The 21,120-nt window shown below is 36.9% G+C and overlaps 3 protein-coding genes across 5 annotated transcripts; 2 read left to right on the top strand and 1 right to left on the bottom strand.

The window, feature by feature from the left end:
* The first annotated feature begins 1,171 nt into the window (after positions 1-1,171).
* On the top strand, positions 1,172-4,142 carry LOC114726748 (ATG8-interacting protein 1). Of its 3 annotated transcripts, none has more exons than XM_028913436.1 (3): positions 1,172-1,253; positions 1,878-2,724; positions 3,753-4,142. In XM_028913436.1, exons 2-3 carry the CDS (start codon positions 1,885-1,887, stop codon positions 3,852-3,854), a joined length of 942 nt encoding a protein of 313 aa, XP_028769269.1. In that variant the 5' UTR covers positions 1,172-1,253; positions 1,878-1,884; the 3' UTR covers positions 3,855-4,142. The 3 variants fall into 3 exon arrangements, with proteins under 3 accessions (XP_028769269.1, XP_028769271.1, XP_028769270.1); XM_028913438.1 differs by lacking the exon at positions 1,172-1,253 and adding an exon at positions 1,310-1,686 and having other exon boundaries at positions 1,885-2,724; XM_028913437.1 differs by lacking the exon at positions 1,172-1,253 and adding an exon at positions 1,310-1,686.
* Positions 4,143-6,775: 2,633 nt separating this feature from the next.
* LOC114726744 (cytochrome P450 86A8-like) lies at positions 6,776-8,799 on the top strand. Its single transcript, XM_028913429.1, has 2 exons — positions 6,776-8,703; positions 8,738-8,799. Exons 1-2 carry the CDS (start codon positions 7,155-7,157, stop codon positions 8,746-8,748), a joined length of 1,560 nt encoding a protein of 519 aa, XP_028769262.1. The 5' UTR covers positions 6,776-7,154; the 3' UTR covers positions 8,749-8,799.
* A 2,836-nt stretch (positions 8,800-11,635) lies between these two features.
* LOC114726745 (glycerol-3-phosphate 2-O-acyltransferase 4-like) lies at positions 11,636-19,888 on the bottom strand. Its single transcript, XM_028913430.1, has 4 exons — positions 19,876-19,888; positions 14,988-15,364; positions 14,527-14,839; positions 11,636-12,805 (listed from the first exon to the last, which is right to left on the bottom strand). The coding sequence occupies exons 2-4, from the start codon at positions 15,305-15,307 to the stop codon at positions 11,927-11,929; spliced, it is 1,512 nt and encodes a 503-aa protein (XP_028769263.1). The 5' UTR covers positions 15,308-15,364; positions 19,876-19,888; the 3' UTR covers positions 11,636-11,926.
* Between the last annotated feature and the right edge of the window lie 1,232 nt (positions 19,889-21,120).

Below are 21,120 nucleotides of genomic sequence, written 5' to 3'. Positions count from 1 at the left end.
CTGGATTTTTTATTTAATTCCCTGAAAAAAAAAAAACAAAAACGAAGGAAAGCAAGGAGGGATGCGCGTGCAGCCACGATGCTTGTCACAGCTCAACTCACCATCATCTTTCAAGATTCATTTAAAAGTTACTCTTACGATACTTAATATAATATCTAATTGTTAAGTTAATTTTAGTTATAAATATAAGATATATTTTTTATATTTATTAATTTTTTTAAATTATTTTTTTGGATACTCTCTCAATCATAATCAAGTAGAAGAGGAAGATAAGATATTAAGAAAGATAATCATGATGTTTTAAAAAAAAAATCATATTTCTTATAATTAACTAACTTATCTAACTTTCTTAATTTAATCAAATTAATTAAATAAGTTTTATATTAAAGACTAAAGGAATAACTTACCAGAATCAAGGCTTCATCCTCATCCCCTCTCCTTTTTTGCAAAAAAGAAAAAAAGACTACGATATTTGAAACTTTTTTAAAAAAAAAATTGCAGAATTTTAAATAATTAAATTTTTTTGTATAATGCACAAAACCAGAACAAGTTCTAGAGAAATAAAAAAAACAAAAGCCTAAATTAAAAATGTTTATTTATACAATTTTAAGCTTAATTTTACTTTTTTTTGTTTTATTAAGCATTAAATTAATAGTGTTTATAAGTTGGGCGACAAAAATATTTAATTAATGTCAAATTCAAAATCCTACAATGTCTAGCTACTCCTAAAGTGTTATACAAATTAAACTTTAATATCTTATAACCTTATCTAATATCTAATGCTAGTAACTATATCAAGCATCAGCTCAGGCAAGAAAAAAATAAATAAATAAATTTTCATATCACAAAAAACTTTTCAATTAAAAATGTGAAATGATCTCAAATTTTACATTAATTTCAAATTTTCGAAATTAACATAAATATTAATAGTTATTCTTATCATTATTATTTTCTTCGAGCTGGTGCCTGACGTCCTCTGTGACAGTTATATCCTTACCTCTCCCACCACGCAACACGACATTACCGGTAACCCCACTTTCTTACCGCCCGTCCCGAAATCGCAGCGCCCATCTCCCTTTACACTCTACCTACTACAGCCGGTCACGCCCCCGTTTACCGATACCACCGGTCTCCTATTGCCTTTCCCGATAATCCCGAGTATAAAAACCATTTTCTGAGCTCCGAGTTTCAGTTTTAATCCCATCGGAAATCTGTTCGGACAGTGGTCTCAACGTCGATCTCGTCGGATTCCTGTAAGTATTTCTCTTCCTGTTGCTATGAAATATGTTGTTTTTTTTACGGCCTCTGGGAGGAAAATAATCCGATGGTTGTAACATCTGATCTATCTGATATCTTGTTGGTTCTGGCGTGGTTGCTATCGTCTGATTAATACCGTTTTGGGTCTCCTAGCAGCGATTTTAATCCATTAACATGTCTGTATTTATGTTGTCATGTGCCTGTGCAAGTTTGCTGTTTGTTCAATGGATTGACGACTTGTGAAAGCTTTTGCATACTTGATGAAATTAAGATACTTTTTAAAAGCATATAAGTAAAGAAATAATCGTCAAAGGCTGGATATCATTTATAACAAGAAAACTTGGTTGGTTTTGGTTGTGTTTTTATTTTGCAGCAGAAATTGCAGAGGCGCAACCAATTGTTTCCCAAAAACAAAAAGGCGTTCATCCCGTAAGAAACTTTGAGTGAAGCTGATTACGCATTTAGGATTCTGTTTTGGCCTATAAATATATTATTTTCTTGTGTTTTGGGTTAAATCAATTTCTTCACTCCTTGTGTATGTACATGTTTTGTGTAACCACCTGTATATTTACGTTCATTCCGGATAGAATTGGTATTCTGATATCCTTTTTCTGACAAAGGAAAAAGATGGCAGATAATGAGGATGGAGAGGAGAGGACTTCTCGTGGGAATGAATGGGAGGTTGTGACACTTACAGCATCAGCATATGAAGCTGCTCCTCGTTCTGGACAAGTTGAGTTGAAAGATGATGACAAGGGAGACGCGTCGATGCAGGATGAAGCTGAAACATCACATGCCTTATTCATGTCTCGTCATTTTGTTTTTCCACCCATTGAGCATGAGAACTTGCCATTGGAACCTGATTATAGTGAGATTCTTGGTGAATCAGGAGGCAAAGATATCTCTGAAGTTATTGTTGATGACGGGGCCAGACCTAGTGGAAAGGATGAAGATAGTGTGATGATATCTGAAATGAATGTTTCAGAAGCCTTTTCAGATATTCCTTTTCTTGATGATAAGATGAGCAAATTTTCTGTTCATGGTAAACAGTTTGCAGAAGGTACAACTTTAGAAGATTTAGGTTTGATTGGCAAAGAGGAAAGCATGTATGACACTGCAAAATACAATTCTTTACACAGTGAGACAGATTTTGGTGATGCAACTGCATATGGGGATAATATAGTTGTATCTGAAGCAGTCGAACCTGCTGAACAAGAGTCAAACACTTCTCTTGATTTATCAGATTCAAAGAATTTTCCCAGTGATTATAAGTGCCACCCATCAGATCTTCCTTGTGAAGCTTGGTGGAAGCGAAGAGCTGCTGCCTTATATGCTCATGCGAAGGAGGCAAATGCATACTGGTCTATTTTCATTGCAGCTGCAGTGATGGGCCTTGTAATGCTTGGTCAGCGCTGGCAGCAGGAAAGATCTTATCAACTTCAGTTGCACGGTGGTGTAAATGATGAGGTGTGTCCATTATTATGAAAGTTTTCTCTGAGATATGCACTTTTAAAAATATCGTAGTTAGTTAACGTAATATTTTGCAATTGATCAATGACTCAAGCTACAGTTTCAGCCCCTGTTTCATTTTCATCCATGTCTCTTGAAGACATTGTAGCGACTAATAAATTCTTCATGGGAACTGTGTCTAGGAAAATTTAGTCTAAGAAGTGGGCACTAAGTGAACACTTTGTATTTATTGGGTTTGGTGCATTTTTGTTCCTGCCCTATATGAGCCAAGAGAGCCTGTTCCTACGCTATGGAATTTGCAAACCATTTTAATGAGAACATGGTTTTGGTCCTTTATGACAAACTTGTGCTTTGTCATTTTTAGTATCCTCATTTTGAAAGTCCCGCTGTGACCTACTTCGTACGAGCTGTTTTTGCGTTCCAAAAGTGCAAGTAATTGTCATTTAAACAGAATAGGACTGAATATCTTCACTCTTAAGATAGGAAGGGGATGTAATGAGAGATGTTGCACGTATATATGGCATTTAATTTTATCTTGGTTAAATAAAGCCATGCTTGGTTGGAGAAAAAGCTAGGTGAAAATTGAAGCACTAGATTCTAAATATGCTGTTATTTTCCACCTCCCTTTCTTAATTCACTCGAAGTATTGGCCTAAATGTATGGATTGTGCTCCGCCCAGCCTTAAGTTGCCAATGACAGCTAGAGAGATCGCATTATAGATCAGGTTCCAGGGAGATGTTTGTATATTATTGGTGGCTGTGGTCATGGTGCTGACTGTGTGCTAACGGATATCTTTTATTCGTATGGGAAAGGGAATGGGGCTTGAGATTTTTTTTTTTTGGGGCCCAAAATTGAGGCTTTAAATTGAATGACCATTTGTTGTGTGGTTTTAAATTTTTGATACATTTTTTAAATTGATGCTGCCTTTACATATTCTGAATCTGTATTGTTTTCTCTTAGCTGCCCTGTATTGTCTCGATTACACACTGAAACATTTAACCTCATAAATGCTAATGTTGTCATAGGGAAGAAGCAGGATTCTAGCACCCATAATACGACTCAAAGATGTGATTGTTGGCGGCCATCGTCGTGGTTCCTTGATCAGGGGCTCCTCAGATGGAAGTTAAAGATGATGACGATAAATTGTGTGTTAAGAGTTGGGGAAAGAAATGCCAGCTTTGTAGTGCGATCTTTCTGAATGTTACAGGAATAACATTTTATAACATGAATTCCCCAGCTCCTTTTTTATTGTGTTGTTGTCATGCATTGAGTTGCACTGTATAGCTCTTGGATGTGATTCAACTTGATATTTTATGTAATTCTGATCATGTGGAATTAGCAGTTTAGACTCCAAAGGCGATTAATGAAGTGAAGCGACGTAGTAAATTGCTATGCTGGCGATTTTAGTTCTTGTATGACTCAGAATCATGAAATGCCTACTAAGTCACGCCATTGGAGAAGTGCCTTTTGCTTTGACCCAGGAAAGGGAAAGGAAAAGGAAAATGCAGGAATTGAAAATTGATAGGTTCTTATCATCCATTCTTACTTTCCTGGCTTTGCCATAAAAGCGGGTGATCTTTTTTGGTTTAAAGCAACTGACGTATTATGATATACAAAATGGTTCCTCTTCGTATGTTTCCTCTTTCCCAATTGATGCCAACATTTTTATCTAGTTTCTTATTTTTCATATCGAGAGAATAGTGTTCAAATGGGTTTTAAATAAAGTTAAAGCACATGAGAAATATTTCAAATTGAAGTTTATTAAACCAATTATACCTTTTATTATGACGCCGAAAAATGATCCTTGATTTATAGTTGTTAATTTGGAAATTAATTAGAACTTTTTTTTTTTCATTTCACAGGTTAGACCCTTACCGAAAATCACTTTATGTGAGTCTAGCACAACGGGCACTAAAGTCTAAGACAATGTTTTAAAAGCCGGACCGGAAGTCGAACCGGAAAGATCAACGGGTCATGGTTCAATCGGTCGGATCGGTCAGACCGTTCGGTCGGACCGGTGACGCAATAATTAATTTAAAACTATATTATATACATATAATTAGTATATATGAAAAATATCAAATTATTAAATAATTTAGAAATGCATTTAAATAATCTAAAATTATAATGAAATCATTGAAAATGGACTAAAACCTTATATATTTAAATTTATGTATGTTTAAAATATTTAATGATATTACAAATTATCAATTCATTCAAATCAAAATATTTTTTTAAAAGATAGACCAAATATCGAAACAAAAAGACTAGCGACTCACGATTTTAACATCACAATATATGAAATTTTCAATGAAATAATACTTTATGGTTATAAATAGTCTAAAAATATATTAGGATATTTAAGGGGATCAATTTTTTTTTATTTTTCTTCTATTTTTTTTTAAATTTTTTAGTATTTTTTCAGTCAGGCTAAAAAACCGTCCGGTTTTCTGAAAACCGTTCCGGTTCCCGGTCCAACTCCGATTTCCGGCTTAATAACGGCTCAACTCCGGTCCAATCCGGCTCAACTATGTGAACGGTTTTTTGGTCCAAACCGAGCCGCTAACGAGTCCGAGTGACGGTTCAACCGGTCCGACCGTCCGGTCCGGTCCGGTTCTTTAATTATTGGTCTAAGATCATAAGCGCCTTCTTGCTCCGAACCCGTTATACTGTGACCTGTATAGTTCATTATTTCTTCGTCTTCCGAAAATGGGAGGAAAAAAAAACTCGGTGGCAAAAAAAAAAAAAAAACAAAGAAGGAAAAGCTAACTATAGTTACCCGTAATTTAATGTGGTCTAAATTTTTTTTCGCCATCCAATGTGATTCTAACTTTTTTTCTTTTGCCAACGCCAATGTGATTCGTATTAATAAAAATAATTAAAAAATGAAAGGCACCTTGTCAAAAGCATCGTATAATGAAGATGGGGGAGTAGTAGTGTGTACATTTTGCCGGACGGTGTTAATGTGAAAATTTTCATGGCATTAATGCCCCTGCCTCTTCATCCCCGCGTTGACTTTAGTCTCATTCAGTGTGATATATTCGAGGAGCTTTGACTTTTACTATGCTGAAACGAGAGTAGTGTTTCCAGGCAGTCCCTTTATAGTTGCCTCTTCATTCTTCGTTTTCACAATGGTAAGCATTGAATTAAAATGAAGGATAAACTCTGAAACCTTCCCCGCCTAAATAAAATCCAGGAAACTGGTGTACCGCCTTCAATCTGCAGCTCCTTAAAGTCCAGCCTATTCATGATCCTACCTGCCCACATAATTTTGACCTTTCATGTAATTTTGACTTTGCCATTAATTCAGAGAGGCTGAGGGTCATAATAATTTTACACTATGTTATACATATCTTTAAAGCCATTAATGGTGTGGGAAGGTCAACTCTGAGTGGGAAGAAGAACGCTGTTATTTTATAAGTTTCTTGGGCTTTTTTTTATTGAGATTGCAGGGAGGCGATGCATGTAGGCTGATGCAGAGGCAAGAAGACAGTTCACCCACAAATAAATGCCGCAACAGTTGCTCACCTAAACCCAACCGATTCTCCCTTCTCTCTGCCGATTTAATATTAGCCCCATGCAACATCACACTTTGATACGGAATGCCTTTTTTCTTCGTAATAAATCAAGTCAGAAAGCGAACTTCTTTAGGCCTTATTTATAACTTACACCATCAAATTTCATGGGAGAATTACAATGAGGTCCTAAGTAAAGAAAACAATTAAAAAACAAGTTCTAGAGATTATCATTCTTACCATAAGATTTGTCATTATAGGCTGTTAAGGTTATTATTGAAAACTTTTGATAATTATTTCTCTTCTGTAGAACTTGATTGTAAATCCCTCAATTTTTATATAAACATCTAATTTAATCCTTCATTTATTAATTTTTTAAATTATATATATTAAATAGAAATAAAATTATAAAATTGACGTATCTTATTAACAAGGAGTTAATAAAATTTAAATTTTTTTTTAAATTCTGATGACATATAATAATAGAATCAGGAAAGTACATACAGTATGTCACTCACCAGTCACCACTTCTCAATAAATTATAATGATGCACTTGCACCTCATGAGTCTTGGAAACCAAGAGGTGGGGTTGCTGCCCATAATAACTGCTTGCCACCCAAACTTCTTCCCTATAAATCTCTCATTTTCTCTCAAACACTTCTCATTCTATTGCCACTACCCACCTCTTCCATCTTCACCCATAATTCTCTCTCTCTCCTCTTATTCTTCCCTAATCAATCATTGTCTCTCTCGTTGTACTCACCATTCATCCAACCTGTTCTTACCAAAATCTGGAACAAAGTTAGCTAATTAGCTTGCGTGGCCACATATTGCTATGTTTTCCTCCTAAAATCTGAAATCTGAAGGTGACCTCATTTACCTCAAATCTCTGTTTGTTTCCCGCGGGAAAAAATGGATACGTCCACGGCATTGCTGCTTTTGACGGCGATCACGGCTTACCTCATATGGCTCACATTCATGTCGCGGTCCCTAAGGGGTCCACGTGTATGGCCTCTATTGGGTAGTCTGCCGGGGTTGATTGAGAACTGCGACCGCATGCATGACTGGATCTGTGACAACCTCCGCGCGTGTGGTGGCACGTACCAGACCCGCATCTGCGCGATCCCCTTCCTCGCAAACAAGCAAGGTCTCGTGACTGTCACGTGCGACCCGAAGAACCTGGAGCACATCCTCAAGACCCGATTCGACAATTATCCTAAGGGGCCCACTTGGCATGCTGTTTTTCATGATCTGCTTGGTGATGGTATTTTCAACTCTGATGGCAGCGCTTGGCTGTTCCAGCGTAAGACCGCGGCGCTGGAATTCACCACCAGGACATTGCGCCAAGCCATGTCTCGCTGGGTGAATCGAGCCATCAAGGATCGGCTCTGCTTGATTCTTAAGAAGGCTGAGTTGAAATCCGAGCCGGTTGATTTGCAAGACTTGATGTTGCGGCTCACGTTTGACAACATCTGCGGCTTGGCTTTCGGAAAAGACCCAAAAACTTGCTCGCCGAGCTTGCCGGAGAACCGCTTCTCATTGGCTTTTGACCGAGCCACTGAAGCTTCGCTCCAGCGGTTTATTTTGCCAGAGGTGTTCTGGAGGCTTAAGAAATGGCTTGGCTTCGGAATGGAGGTCGGCCTAAGCCGAAGCCTTGTCCTTATTGAGGAGTATTTATCCAGTGTGATTGACAAGCGCAAGCTCGAGTTGATGAGTCAGCAAAAGGATGAGAACCCGCACGATGATTTGCTGTCGAGGTTCATGAAGAAAAAGGAATCCTACTCAGACAAGTTCCTCCGACACGTGGCGCTGAACTTCATCCTAGCTGGACGTGACACGTCATCGGTTGCACTGAGCTGGTTCTTCTGGTTGGTGATTCAGAACCCTACAGTGGAAGAAAAAATCCTACGAGAAATATGCACCGTTCTGATGAAGACACGTGGTGATGATGTGGCGAGATGGGTGGATGAGCCGTTGGATTTTGATGAAGTGGACCGTTTGGATTATCTCAAAGCAGCATTGTGCGAGACTCTACGCCTCTATCCGTCAGTGCCGGAGGATTCAAAGTACGTGGTGGCGGACGACACGCTGCCGGATGGCACATTTGTTCCGGCGGGATCGTCGGTGACGTATTCAATATATGCTGCCGGCAGGATGAGGTCGACATGGGGTGATGATTGCTTGGAATTTCGGCCGGACAGGTGGTTTTCATCAGACGCCAACAAGTTCAGAATGCATGATTCCTTCAAGTTTGTTGCCTTCAATGCGGGTCCGAGAATATGCTTGGGCAAGGATTTAGCTTACCTACAAATGAAGTCAATTGCGGCGGCGGTGCTACTCCGGCACCGGCTGGCCGTGGTGCCAGGGCATGAGGTGGAGCAAAAGATGTCATTGACTTTGTTCATGAAGAATGGACTCAGGGTCTATGTGCAGAACAGGGATCTGAGGGGAGTTTTGGCAAGTATCGGTGAACAAAAGGGACCCACAGAAAACTGGTATTAGGTAATTGGCTAGCCAAGTAAAACATAAATAGACGCCTAAGCATATCAAGAGTATATAAATCCAAAGACCTGGTCTTTAGCTGCGGGATGAGTACAGTGTGTGTGTGGACGTTAATGATGATGGGTATTAATTAAGTGCTATGACCAAGAGGAAGAGTTGAGGCCTTTTGACCTTTCAGAGCATATGCGAGTTCATTCACACATGTGAACAGTTCAGATATTAAGGCATAAACTGCATGTTGTAGAAATTAATGTATGAGAAATTGTGGGTAAGTGCTCGTTGAAATTAAAGCTAACAGTTATTTGTTTGTATTATAGGTTTATTGTTAATTAAGATGTTCCAACTGGTTTTGACATCCAAACACGCAATATTAACTGGTTGTGTTTTGGGACGATAAGTTTATCGTCAAATTAAAATAATTTTTTTTTTCAAATGAATTGAAACCAAATATTCAAGTAGAGCATCTTCCGACTTCCGCTTACTCCAGCCAAGCTAGCTATTGGAATGACACTGGACGGCAACTTGTGGCGAAGGGGCAAGCACTGGCTCTTCCAGGGTAATGGTAGATACTTCATGTCTATTAGTGTACTGACGAAATAATAGAGCAGGGTACTCTCCCTCCCTCCCTCCCTCTCTATCTGAGGAACATAAGAAGAAACTGATGCCTTCTCTGGCTGTTAATAGTAACAAATCACCACAGGCTTTCATTCTTGTATGTTAGTATCAGCAAGCATTTTTTTATGATCGCTTTTTTTCATGCCCGCTGCTGAATCAAAGCTCTTACGTACAGCCGGCAAGCATGTATGAATGATGATTAACAACATGAGAGACTCGACCCAATTATGAATTCAGTTTCTAATCAAACAATTCATTTCGCTCCCACTACTTGCAGCAGGGCCTTGCATGTGTTGCCCCACAGTTCACCAACTGGTTTTGGGTGCATTGCCATCTAGCTGCATTTTTCTTTTCTTTTCCTTTTTCAATTTTTATCCCTCGTACAACATGGGGATTATATTTGTTTGGAAAGATTAGTTAATTGGTGCTCTAACTTTTGACTTAATTGTAACTCAGTTCTTCAAGTTTAACTCGTCGCAACTCAGTCCCTAAAGTTTATTATGTTTAACAATTGCACGTTATCAAACTGAACGCTGTTAACAAAGTTAACAGAGTTAGTCCCCTCCTCTTCCTCCTGATCATTTTTGTTTTCCCCTCATCAGCTCCTTCATTTTTCTGGGGAAATCATTCTCAGAACCGGGATCCATCCTTCAAAGTCTTCAAGCCAACTATGGCCCTATGATCGATCTTTTTTCCCTTGGTTCTCATTCTGCTATATGTTTTGAATATGGTCTAATTTTAGTAATATTGCCTTGGCCAAAGAAAGTCTCACGCCATTTTTAGGATTTGATTATTGATTATCACTGGTTGGAGACACTGAACTTTCTTCTTCACCTTCAGAAGCACCAAGAGGGTCACCTAGAAAGGAGCTTGCAATTGGTGTCACCAATTCTATCTCCAGCTTCATTACTATGGTTGACATTGGTGCCGACACCATCTCTATCCCCAAGCCGCGAGGTCAGCTCACAGGCAGAGGCAACAATAAGAAATTAAATTAAATTAAAGAATATCTATCAATTAATTAATTCAAAGTTCAAATCCAACTACTAGCTTGCACCATTCGTTCACTTTTTCTTATGTTAATACATATTGGCTGCACATATTTTCCCTTTTTGCCCTGTTTTGAATGAAAGTCTGTATGGCAATAGAACGATCAGTTATAAACATAGCAGGATGAGAACCAACAAGGAGAGTGATCGATCATGGGGCCATACTTGGCTTGAAGACTTCGAAGGATGGGTCCCAATTCTGAGAATGATTTCTCCAGAAAACTGAGGAAGCCGATGAGGGGAAGATGGAAATGATCAGGAGAAAGAGGAGGGGACTAACTCTGTTAACTTTGTTAACAACGTTCTGTTTGATAAATAACGGCAATGGTGCAATTGTTAAACATAATAAATTTTAGGGACCGAGTTGCGAAGAGTTAAACTTGAATGACTGAGTTACAGTTGAGTCAAAAGTTGAAGGACCAATCAACTAATTTTTCCATTTTTGTTTTATTTGGCCATATGAGGAAAATACGAAAAGCCACACACAAAAAATAACAGTAAATATAACATCATTGATTTTTTAAATTAAAATGTGATTAAAAAAAGGTACTTCTCTGGTCCTTAATGTAAAATGTAATTAACTAATCTGAAAAGATTAAAAATGTTAGTTAAATTAGTTAATATCATATGTTTTTTCTAAAACAGCTTAAATGTCTTTTTTAATTCTCTCCTTCCTTTCCTACTTGATTATTATTGGAGAATATTACTAGGGTTAATTTTTTAAAAAATTGATGAATATATAGCATGAATCTTATATATATAACTAATATCAATTTCTCAGGATCTTGTTATAACATTATACACATTGACTACAATTTTTTTTTCTTTTTGTTTTTTAATGGGGCGCCCTCGAACTGGAAGACGCAACTCGGGATAAACAGCACTGTCGTAGTTTGTGAATCTCTCATTCTGTTGAAGTAGCCATCAGAAGGTCAATATCATATATTTGTAACCCGCAACATACTCTGTTAGGTCTGCATACTTGCCCTTTTTCCCCAGTATATGCTATATATAGTCAATTAGTACTCTTCCGGTCTTAAATATAAGGTTCTTATATTTAGAACCGGAGGAGTATGATTATAATAAATCACTTGTCCATATGTATATATGATAGGGTTCATCTAAAATCTTATTCTTAAAAATACTAAAGAACTAGGCCGGCCGGCCACAGCTAATAAACTACAAACCAAATAGCCCCGTTCGTCACTGAATATTAGAGCACATGACCAGTGACAAATTAAAGCAACGCATCAAATCAATGATAAATCGATAATCCACCGATTTTTTTTTTTTGAAAAAAAAAACCTACCAGGTTTAGAAATACATTCGGAACACTTCAATCAATATAGCGAGTAGTAAGTGGCAGCTAAAACTCTTTAAAAATAAGGAGGGGGGAAAAAAACAAAAGAAGGTAAAAACACCTACACGAGTGTTCAGCAACAACGTACAGGACCAATTGACTCCATTCTTTATGAATCTGAAATAAGCACAGTAGCTTTATTAGATTCGAACGGCATGTCACTTCTTGGTGTTGTGCATGGACTCCACCTTGCCATCATTCCCTCCAAGCAGCAAGTACTTATCCTTCCTGGTTAAGCCAGTGCACTCAAACCCCAGCACATCACCCAGCACCTTCTGCACGTGATTCGCCACCTCAATCGACGACTTCCCTCCGGCCTTACACGACATCTCCTGCGGCAGCCGATCAAGGAACGTCACCTCATAGACGGGCCTTGGGTTCATGAAGAAGAAGTAGGGGTCCCAGAACTTGACCCCACGCACAGTGGTCCCGTAGAACATGCTCTGCTTGCAATTTACTGCCACCGGCACGATCCTGTCGCTCATCTCTGCAAACAACGCAGAGAAACGCAGCAAGAAAGGCTCGCGGCACGTGGTCCCCTCCGGGCACACCACCAGGTCACCTTTCTGGAGGAGCTCGGCGATGCGTGCAGCGTCGGCCGCGCGATCTCGGGTCAGAGCGATGGCTGGGATTGGAGAGAGGAACCTTGAGAGCTTACTTACGCTGTAGGTGACGCAGGAAACTTTGCGTCCGAGGGCAATGGCAATGACGATGGGGTCGAGGGCGGTGCGATGGTTGCAGACGTAGAGGTTGCCGGGAGTGCCTGGGGACGGTGGAGGAGGGCGGTTGCCACGGATGACGAGCCTGATGCCGAGGAGTTCGTAGGTGTAACGAACGATGCGTTCCGGGAGAGGGAGGTTGAAGTAGACGCGGATGAGGGACAGTATGAAGCCAAATGGGAGCCATAGGTAGGTGAAGATGGCGTTAAGTGGCGTTGGGCGCTTCACTAAGCGACCGTCGTGGAAGATGAGGCGACTTTTGAGACTTTCCAATGGCACTGCTTTGGCAGTTTTGCTAGGGTGCACCATGTAGCCCTCCTGTATTAATTGGCCATGTCATGACGGATTAGTTAGATCTACACCTAAGTCGATCTCTAAACATAAAACAAAACTTAATTTCAATAAAAAGAATGAAAGAAAGAAATATACCACTCTGGATAATTATCCCTTGTGGGGAAAAAAAAACTTTTTATGACAAATCAAATTTGGACATACATTGCTGTCAACCCCAGAAAATATGCAGCAGTCAAATAAAAATTTATATATCATCAGATATACCGATAAACAGAACAAAATTGAGATTACGTGGCGAATTATGAAGAAAAATACACGTCAAGGTTGATTGTGTAAGTTCTAATTGAGCGAAATGAGTCTTGAGATGAAATAAATAGTGGAAGGTAATAATATATCGTGATCAAGGGTGCATCAAATATATCCTATAAAGGGGGAAAAAAGGAAGATGATTACAAAGCGTGTCTTGCTTTTGCACTCTTGATTTAGAACTTGTATTGGAAAGGTAGGGTACTTGAACATTGAGCACGCAATATCCGCAGCGATGGCCGAGGGGAAGGTTACCAACCCATGACTACATTAATTAGGACGCTTTTATTTATGAATGGACCACTAAATGTCTAAGCTGGCAGTTAGTTGGGGATGGTTAAGACGCTGGGTCCTGCTGGGCTCAGATGGCGCTACAAATCTTCCACAGAGAGAATGAAAAGTAACTAATGGTATACACTTATCCTTACAGCTTCACCCCTAGCTAGCTCATTTCTGATGAATGCGATGCTTATACGGTTCACCGTTCTACCCATATGCAAAGTGTGAATATACTTGACAAAGCAGTCTTCATTCTATTATTGCTGGAGACAATGACCCAAAAGAGAAAGACTATGCATCGAATTTATCTTTTTACATTTTCTTTCCAACAGAGAAAGATGTCATACTCATAAAATATTGATGGTGTGTGTTGATGCTCTAATTAGAGCTTTTATTCAATATCTTCAGATTTACATAGCTCTGAAATTTATAATAATTACCACATGCCTAGTCAACTAAACTGAACGCTAATGGTTTTCTGGAAATTTCAAGATGACGATCACGACTCCTTTAAAAGAAAATGGTAAAAGATCATATACTTGTTCACAAACAGTAAACCAATAGAACTTAAGCGTACGAAATATAAAGGAATGACCCGGTTCGTTCACATATATCAGCTAACTTGACCGTCTACGCCATCCATTGCGCCCGAGGCACGCAATGGATATAATTGGTGGACAAAAAGCAAAGAAAGATAGTCTAGCAATCCCATTTGTACATCATACTATTCAACAGAAAATGGATCGCTTGTACCCAAAAAAGAAATGGATCGCAAACAGAGTTAAATGTAATGCGTCATGTTTAGTTTGTCTTACAACTAATAGATTGTTTTTACATTCACATGTTGTATTCTTTAGAAAGAAGCCTGAATTTGATCATATCAAATATTTGCCGTTAATTATTTTCTAAAGATTCATTATTAATCCTCTCTAGTGACTAACAGATAATATTATATCAGAATTAGCAGAGATCTTTTTTCGGTCAACAAAATTAGCCGATATCAAAAGCAAATTATACTAATTAAAATTATCCGATAAGGCGACTGTGCTGTGACTTCGAAAGCACAACGTACTCGATTAAAAAAGTAAGGCGACTCAACGGGGAAAAAAAAGAAAGAACTAAAAATAAAAAGTGCAAGGCGTATCAGAGGATTAAGTTACCTTGCAAATAGCCATGAAATCGTGGTCCGATTCACGGTCTCCGATCCCAATATCAGGCGACTCGTCGCCGAACTCCTTCAAAATCGCGAGCTTCTTCAGTTTCCCCACCAGCACACCAGGCTTCTTCACGAACCCCGTAGCCTTCTTCGTCTTTGGATTCACTTCAATCTCCGTTCCCAGAACCTTGTCACCGCCGAGAAAATCCCTCACGAACGGCTCCACCATCACCGTCGGATTTGCCGTCACCACCACCTTCCTTTTGCATCGATCAAACACCTCGTAACTTTCCGATCTCACATCGGCAGCGTAAAACCTGCACAACAGACAAACTTCCAGTTCAGAGCACTAAATATAGAAATGTTGAAATATAAAAGGAAAGGAAAACACAAGCGTGCATAAAGTAAAGCCACCATTACTACGAGCTTAGAAGGAGAGTAAAAAAGAACATTAACGGAGTATACCGAGGAAGAACGGCCCGTGAAGCGAGTTCAATGTCCCGGATTTTGACTCCGGCGAAGGAGATGAAGATGAGGATTTGGATGCCGATGGATTCCGAAATGAAGAGGTAGGCGACGATTACAAGCGGAAGGGACAGGAGGAGGACGAGCCCTCTGAGTAGGCTGCCAGCCTCGATGGCGACGAGCAGGAAGTAAGGCACGGAACTTCTGGAGATTAGAAGAGTGCCGTCGAGGTCGGCGGCTATGGACTCGTACGACGTCGCCGTCGAGCCGTTGCATTTTGCTATAGCCGGGAACTCCCGCTTCGGTTTCGCCGACGCCATCCCTCTCCGAAATTCTCAGACCCTAACTACTCTATTCTCCTTCTTCTTCTTCTTCTTCTTTCTCACTTTCTTTAAAGTCTAAGCGCAATCTGTGGTATATATGTTTTCTCTTGCCGCGAGAGAAACCGTGAGGCGGGTTGCAGGAATTAGCAAGTGGGAACGTTGGGTTTTAAATGAGGTGAAGCCGCGTGAAGGTGAAAATTACATCGGAGTCCCTCGTTTTTTAAACATTTATGAATATAATGAAAGAATTTAAGTTTTCTTATAAGAAGAATTTATATTTAAAAATTTAATAATTATTCATATAAAATAGAAACATATAAAAATATATATTAGTGATAAATAATTTAGGGGGAAAATGTCGAGTTTTATATGACATTGTTTCTCAGGGAAAAAATTTATGCGCTGGAAAAAAAGATAAAATTTATATGCACAAATAATAATATAAGAAAATCACCATTCCTTTTGTTTTGTTCTGTTTTTTGCCATAATAAGAAATTTACCTTTGAAACTTCTTAAGGCATTGGCTTTTTTTAAAAAACAAACTGAGAAATGTTAACAAATTACAATAAGAAAGTTACACCATGAATTTTGGTTGTTACATGATCATGTGACCAATATACCCTCGCTCATTTATTTCTGGGACAAAATTAACATGTCTTCGATCACATCATATATGATTTCATAGTGGCGATCATTTTTAATGCTTTATTATAAAATTTTGACTAAAAAATTTGTAAAATAAAATGAATGCTGTTACACAAGGCATCTCTTAAATAAACTCATTGCAATTAATTTAAATAATAGTATGCGACCTCAAATGAAATGGAAATTAAAAAAAAATTAGACAACTTTTTAGGGCAAGGGCACAGTGAAGTGAATTAATGTTCGTTGGTTCACCATGGCAGAGTTAGGTACGCTCTGATAGGCAGTGAAACTACCAGGCGTGGAGTGCCATGCCGTGATAATCTAAAAGGAGGCCTCAATAATATTTTTAATAAAAATTATATTTCTCTGACTTTATGGAAAAATATATTTTTTATTAAAATACAAATTTTTAATAGATAATTAGCTTAACCAAAAAAATTGAACCCTTAAAAAGGTTCATCTACCTGTAACAAGTTCAAAGATCTGACGAGTTTGATGGAGTTGGATGACCTGCCCAGTGCCGTCCTGCTTTAATTGCCATACTCCCATTTTAGCAGAAACGGCGGCCGATGAAGCAGTAAAAATTCTGGCATTCAGGGGTATATTGGATTTTATTGCTAGAAGAACCTGTCCTTATCCTGGTTAGTTAGTTAGTAGTTACAAACTTTATATTTTTACCTTTTTAAATTGAAAAAAATGACCACTAAGATGAAATGATAAAGCTATGCACACCCACTGATCATCGATCACAGAAAGGGTTACGGCTGATTATCGTACAAATAAGTAGTATAATTTCTGATTCCTAATATTATAAGAGTTAGTTAACTAGCTCTAAATATAAAATTTATTTCAATCAATTTTGTTTCGTAACCCCTGTCTTTTTTTAAAAAAAATTATCCATATTGTTTGACAAAAAAAAATTGCCCATCCAATCCGTAATATAAAACCTAATTAATTAATTTGAGTATATTAAGAAAATTAATTAAATTGGTTAATATGATATTTTTTTAAAACACCTTAAGCATCTTTTTAATTTCCTCCATCTCTTATCCACTTGATTATTATTGTGAAAATGTCATTAAGACTAATTTTTAAAAAAGTTTATATATGAAATAGGTATTGCATTTATGACTAATATTACCTCTCCAGTTAAATCCTGAAATATTTGACAAAAAATGAAATGGAAAGCAATGATATAAAAAATGTCATAGACTAGATGACAAGGAAAGTGACATTGAAGAAAAAATGAACATATAATTGAATTTTGTTGGTTGCAGTGGGTGATGTATCTGGAAGAACTTCTTAAATTAGAGGACATCCTATCGCACATGCTTCTGTGTTATTAGACAACAACCCTATTCATGCATTGACTTTTATCCTGTCCCATATGCTTGCTATCCTTACGCCTGTAAGATCATGCTCCCTTCGATTTTTAAATATAAGAGCTAATTAAGTTATTGAATTTAAACTTAAACTAAAATTTTAATTTATTTTATTTCTAATATATATCATTATTCTTTCAAACTATTTTTTTAAAAAAAAAAATCAAAATCCTTCGCAATGGCCTATCACAATCTTTTTAGATTACTCCCTCCCGTTGAACTGCAGCCAAAATACATTACATTTCAAAGTGAAAAATATTTATCAACCAACTTCAATTTAATGATACTAAGAGCAAGGTCAAGTTTAATTATTTGCCTTCTTAATACTCCATTATATTATATACTTCTCACGTCCTCAACATAAGAACTAATTAGAAAATTGATACTGATCTTATGCGTAAGGCATATTGAACATATTTATTATTATTATTTCAAATTAATCTTATTGATATTCTCCCAACAAAAATCAGAAAAAGAAGGAAAAAATTAAAAAAATGTTTAGGGTGTTTAAAAAAAAATATCATATCAACTAATGTAACTAATATTTTTAATCTACTTAAATTAGTCAATTATGTTTTACATTAAGGACTGACGGAGTATATGCTTTACAGAACGTAGCTGTGACACGAGATATGGTTTGCTTCCCTGCTTATACAGAGGTATTCTAATTAAGGATATGACGACCTAGCAAGTAAAGTAATATTAACTAATAGCCTTATAGTTTACGGTATATCCTTTATTATTATGTTGACATCGATAACCATATTGATGGTGCTTTTTTTTTTTTCCTCCCTCCTTTTTGGCCTAGGTAAATCATATTTAATTGCAAGCCTCAATTTTAGTTGAGATATTAATAATCAGAGTGGCACAAATGTATGTCGAACATAAGCTAAAAGTCTGCGAGATGTCCATGTCTCACCTTCTCCGAAGAGCGAGATTTGAGTCTCACAACAAAGAATTATGTATGTGTGTAAATTGTACGATATTGCCCTGGGCATTAAGCGATCTTAACCTTTAACTTTTGGTTCAATAACAAGGTTTAATATATATAATGACAATAATTATATATTTATATATAATGACAATAATAAGTCCACAACAGCCTCATGTGGTTGCGGATAAATGATTACTTCATTTTAATTAAGAAATAAAAACTTTAGTTATATATGAAAATAAAATAAAATAATTTTGGTCCTAATTTAAAATTTACAAATCTTTTTCTAAGATAAAATTAATTTTATCTTTTGATCATCGAATGTCATTTCCCCTAATAAAAATGAGGTGACATGTGGATTAATGTTAAGACTTTATATAAGCATCCCTAATATCATTTTTTTAAATATCATGTCAATTTATATTTCAATTAATTGATGTGACTAAAAATACAAATTTTTTTTTCAAAACTCGATATCTCGTAGACAACGAGACAATGCGATATTTTATAACTTTTCCTTTACAGCATTTTTTTCCGGTTAAATTTAATTCTTACCATATTCTCGTAATTTTCTACAATAACTCATATAGTCATTATATCTAAACTCATAATTAAAGAGATGCTTGATGTTAATTGAGCTACAAGCCCTGACTATAATATTTTCGTGTGCGCTTCATAATAGTCCCCGTCTATATTTATAGGAGAATTTTGAGAGCCTACTTTTGTTTCCCTATATATATACATAAAATTATTAACCTTTTTCCAAAATATTTATTAAAAATTTTGAGTTATGTTATGCCCTTACTAAAATATCGGAGAGGCAATCTCATCAATAAATGGGTGAATTGGATCAATTTCTCTAGGTAAGGGGGAATTTTTTTTTTTTTTTATCTTGCCAATATGAAAGAGGGAGTATTATCTGATCACGTTAAACATTAATTAATGCAATTTATAGTTGGCGGTAAAAAGGCAAGACAACAAAGAAATTAAGAAAGGGGCGTTGGAGTGATGGAAGATGGATAAGGTAACCAAACATATTAAGTCATGATTAGACGGAGTAGTTAATGTCTTAAAGAATTCATCAATGTCGTCTTTGAGATTGGTGGCCGCTCGTACAATTTTTTTTAGTATAAGTCATTTTCTTGACTTTTTCATCCAATTTACCATTCATGAATTTCCACCAGTTACTGGTTAGTTGGTTGGTAGACTCAGAATTCTATGAAGATCAACCTGATCTCCCTTAATAAAAATAATTAGACGTTAATGTTAAAATTTGGAAAAATTTAATCATTTAATTTACTCATAATTTTGGCTCGATAGTTTCTACTCAATCTGTCAAACTTCAGTCGTTTAAATTGCGATTATTTTCAAAGAAAAAACATTAATACTTTAAGGGCTGAGTTGTATGAATTAAATGGTTGGAAATTTAAAAATTGAGTTGCACTTGCTAAATTTTTAAAAGCTGGTTCTAATCGAATTAAAAGTTATGAATGAAGTAATTTTTTTTTAATAAAATCTTATTGATTAAAACACAAAACTCGTGCATAGAGTGCCATTGTCATTTGAAGTGTGTGAACTGCCGTTTATTCCAAACTATCATTAACCTTCTTCTTCTTCTACTTCTTTTTCCCTTCCAATCCCTGCACCTTTTAAAATTGCCGGTGTATCTGTTGTTCTAAATGGGAACGATTTGAATTTATTAAAATCCTTACAGATATGGTAAAAATTGTCATTAGAATGTGACATCACACTGGTTTGCTTGATTGAGATTATTATAAAAGTACCGTTTCTGATTGTGATTATTTATTTGCAACGGTTTTTTAAGAACAAAAAAGGCAAGAATTATCTCGTTGTCACGTAAATGGGACTAGGCCAACACATATACATAAATAGGAAAATGGGAAAAAGGAAGATTGAATTAGCAGCGAAAGCCAATATGAGAAAAATTTATGACAGAGCGGAGTGTGATTTTTTGAGGGAGGTTGGGGTTAAAGATTTACAAGGTTGGAAGCAAAAACTTGTTAACATTTGTGGGAAGGAAAGTGTTAATAAAGGTGGTTGCTATTGTGTGTTTATTTAAATACATATTTTACATAAATTGAGATAAAACTCCCCTTACATACTATAAGTTATAGTTGAAAATCTACTTACAAGTCATTCTGAATGAGCGCTTAGTTAACCCGCGTCACGTACCTGGCTGTGGTGGGTGAGTCTTTCAACGGGAATTTCTGTATACATTGAGGCTCGAACTTGAGACCTCGCTTAAACGGTATCAAGTCGCTTACTACTTGGACCAATCCCTGTTGGTTGCGACAGGGCCACTTTAATCTCATGCGTCGATCCATTTCCAAATGGCGTGCTCAATTTCAAAACCATATGCTCCATTTTTAATGGGCTTCTTCTATTGAGCTCCCAATTCCTGTTCAGTGGGTCTGCGTCTGCCACGTTTCCAGACCCATTAATACTAGACTGAACCCAAAGAAAGTATAAAATTTGGGTGAAGGTCTGTCCATTTAACGTTTTTTTTTTTTGGGTGGCGCTCTCTTCCAAACATATAAATATCTAAACGTAGAAAATCTAATTTCCGAGCCATTATTTTCCATAATATTTTAGGTGGATGCACATTCTTGCCTAATTCTCCAGCATTTTATTCGACTTTGGGAAGCAGGTTTGGAGGCGTACGTACTAATATATAAAAGAATCAGTTAGAAAAAAAAATATCTATGAGAATTAATTGGCAAAGAAATGGACACAATACAATATTGCTAAATCAAAGCACTCATACTAATTAAATTAAAGTCGTTTGTAATAATGTCAAGTCCATTTGATTTACTTATTTAGGTTGGTAA

The sequence above is a fragment of the Neltuma alba genome, unplaced genomic scaffold (assembly GCF_004799145.2).
Source record: "Neltuma alba isolate B1F8T4 unplaced genomic scaffold, ASM479914v2 tig00012402_pilon, whole genome shotgun sequence".
NCBI classification, from domain to species: domain Eukaryota; kingdom Viridiplantae; phylum Streptophyta; class Magnoliopsida; order Fabales; family Fabaceae; genus Neltuma; species Neltuma alba.
This window is presented reverse-complemented; position numbering and strand designations above follow the sequence as displayed.

Bases quoted from the DNA above. Each gene is read 5' to 3' on its own strand.
- LOC114726748 (XM_028913436.1), top strand. From the start codon at position 1,885: ATGGCAGATAATGAGGATGGAGAGGAGAGGACTTCTCGTGGGAATGAA. The intron at 2,725-3,752 runs GTGTGTCCATTA...ATGTTGTCATAG, and splicing joins ACGGTGGTGTAAATGATGAG to GGAAGAAGCAGGATTCTAGC.
- LOC114726744 (XM_028913429.1), top strand. From the start codon at position 7,155: ATGGATACGTCCACGGCATTGCTGCTTTTGACGGCGATCACGGCTTAC.
- LOC114726745 (XM_028913430.1), bottom strand. From the start codon at position 15,307: ATGGCGTCGGCGAAACCGAAGCGGGAGTTCCCGGCTATAGCAAAATGC. The intron at 14,840-14,987 runs GTATACTCCGTT...TCTGTTGTGCAG, and splicing joins TCACGGGCCGTTCTTCCTCG to GTTTTACGCTGCCGATGTGA. The intron at 12,806-14,526 runs GTAACTTAATCC...CAATTAATACAG, and splicing joins ATTTCATGGCTATTTGCAAG to GAGGGCTACATGGTGCACCC.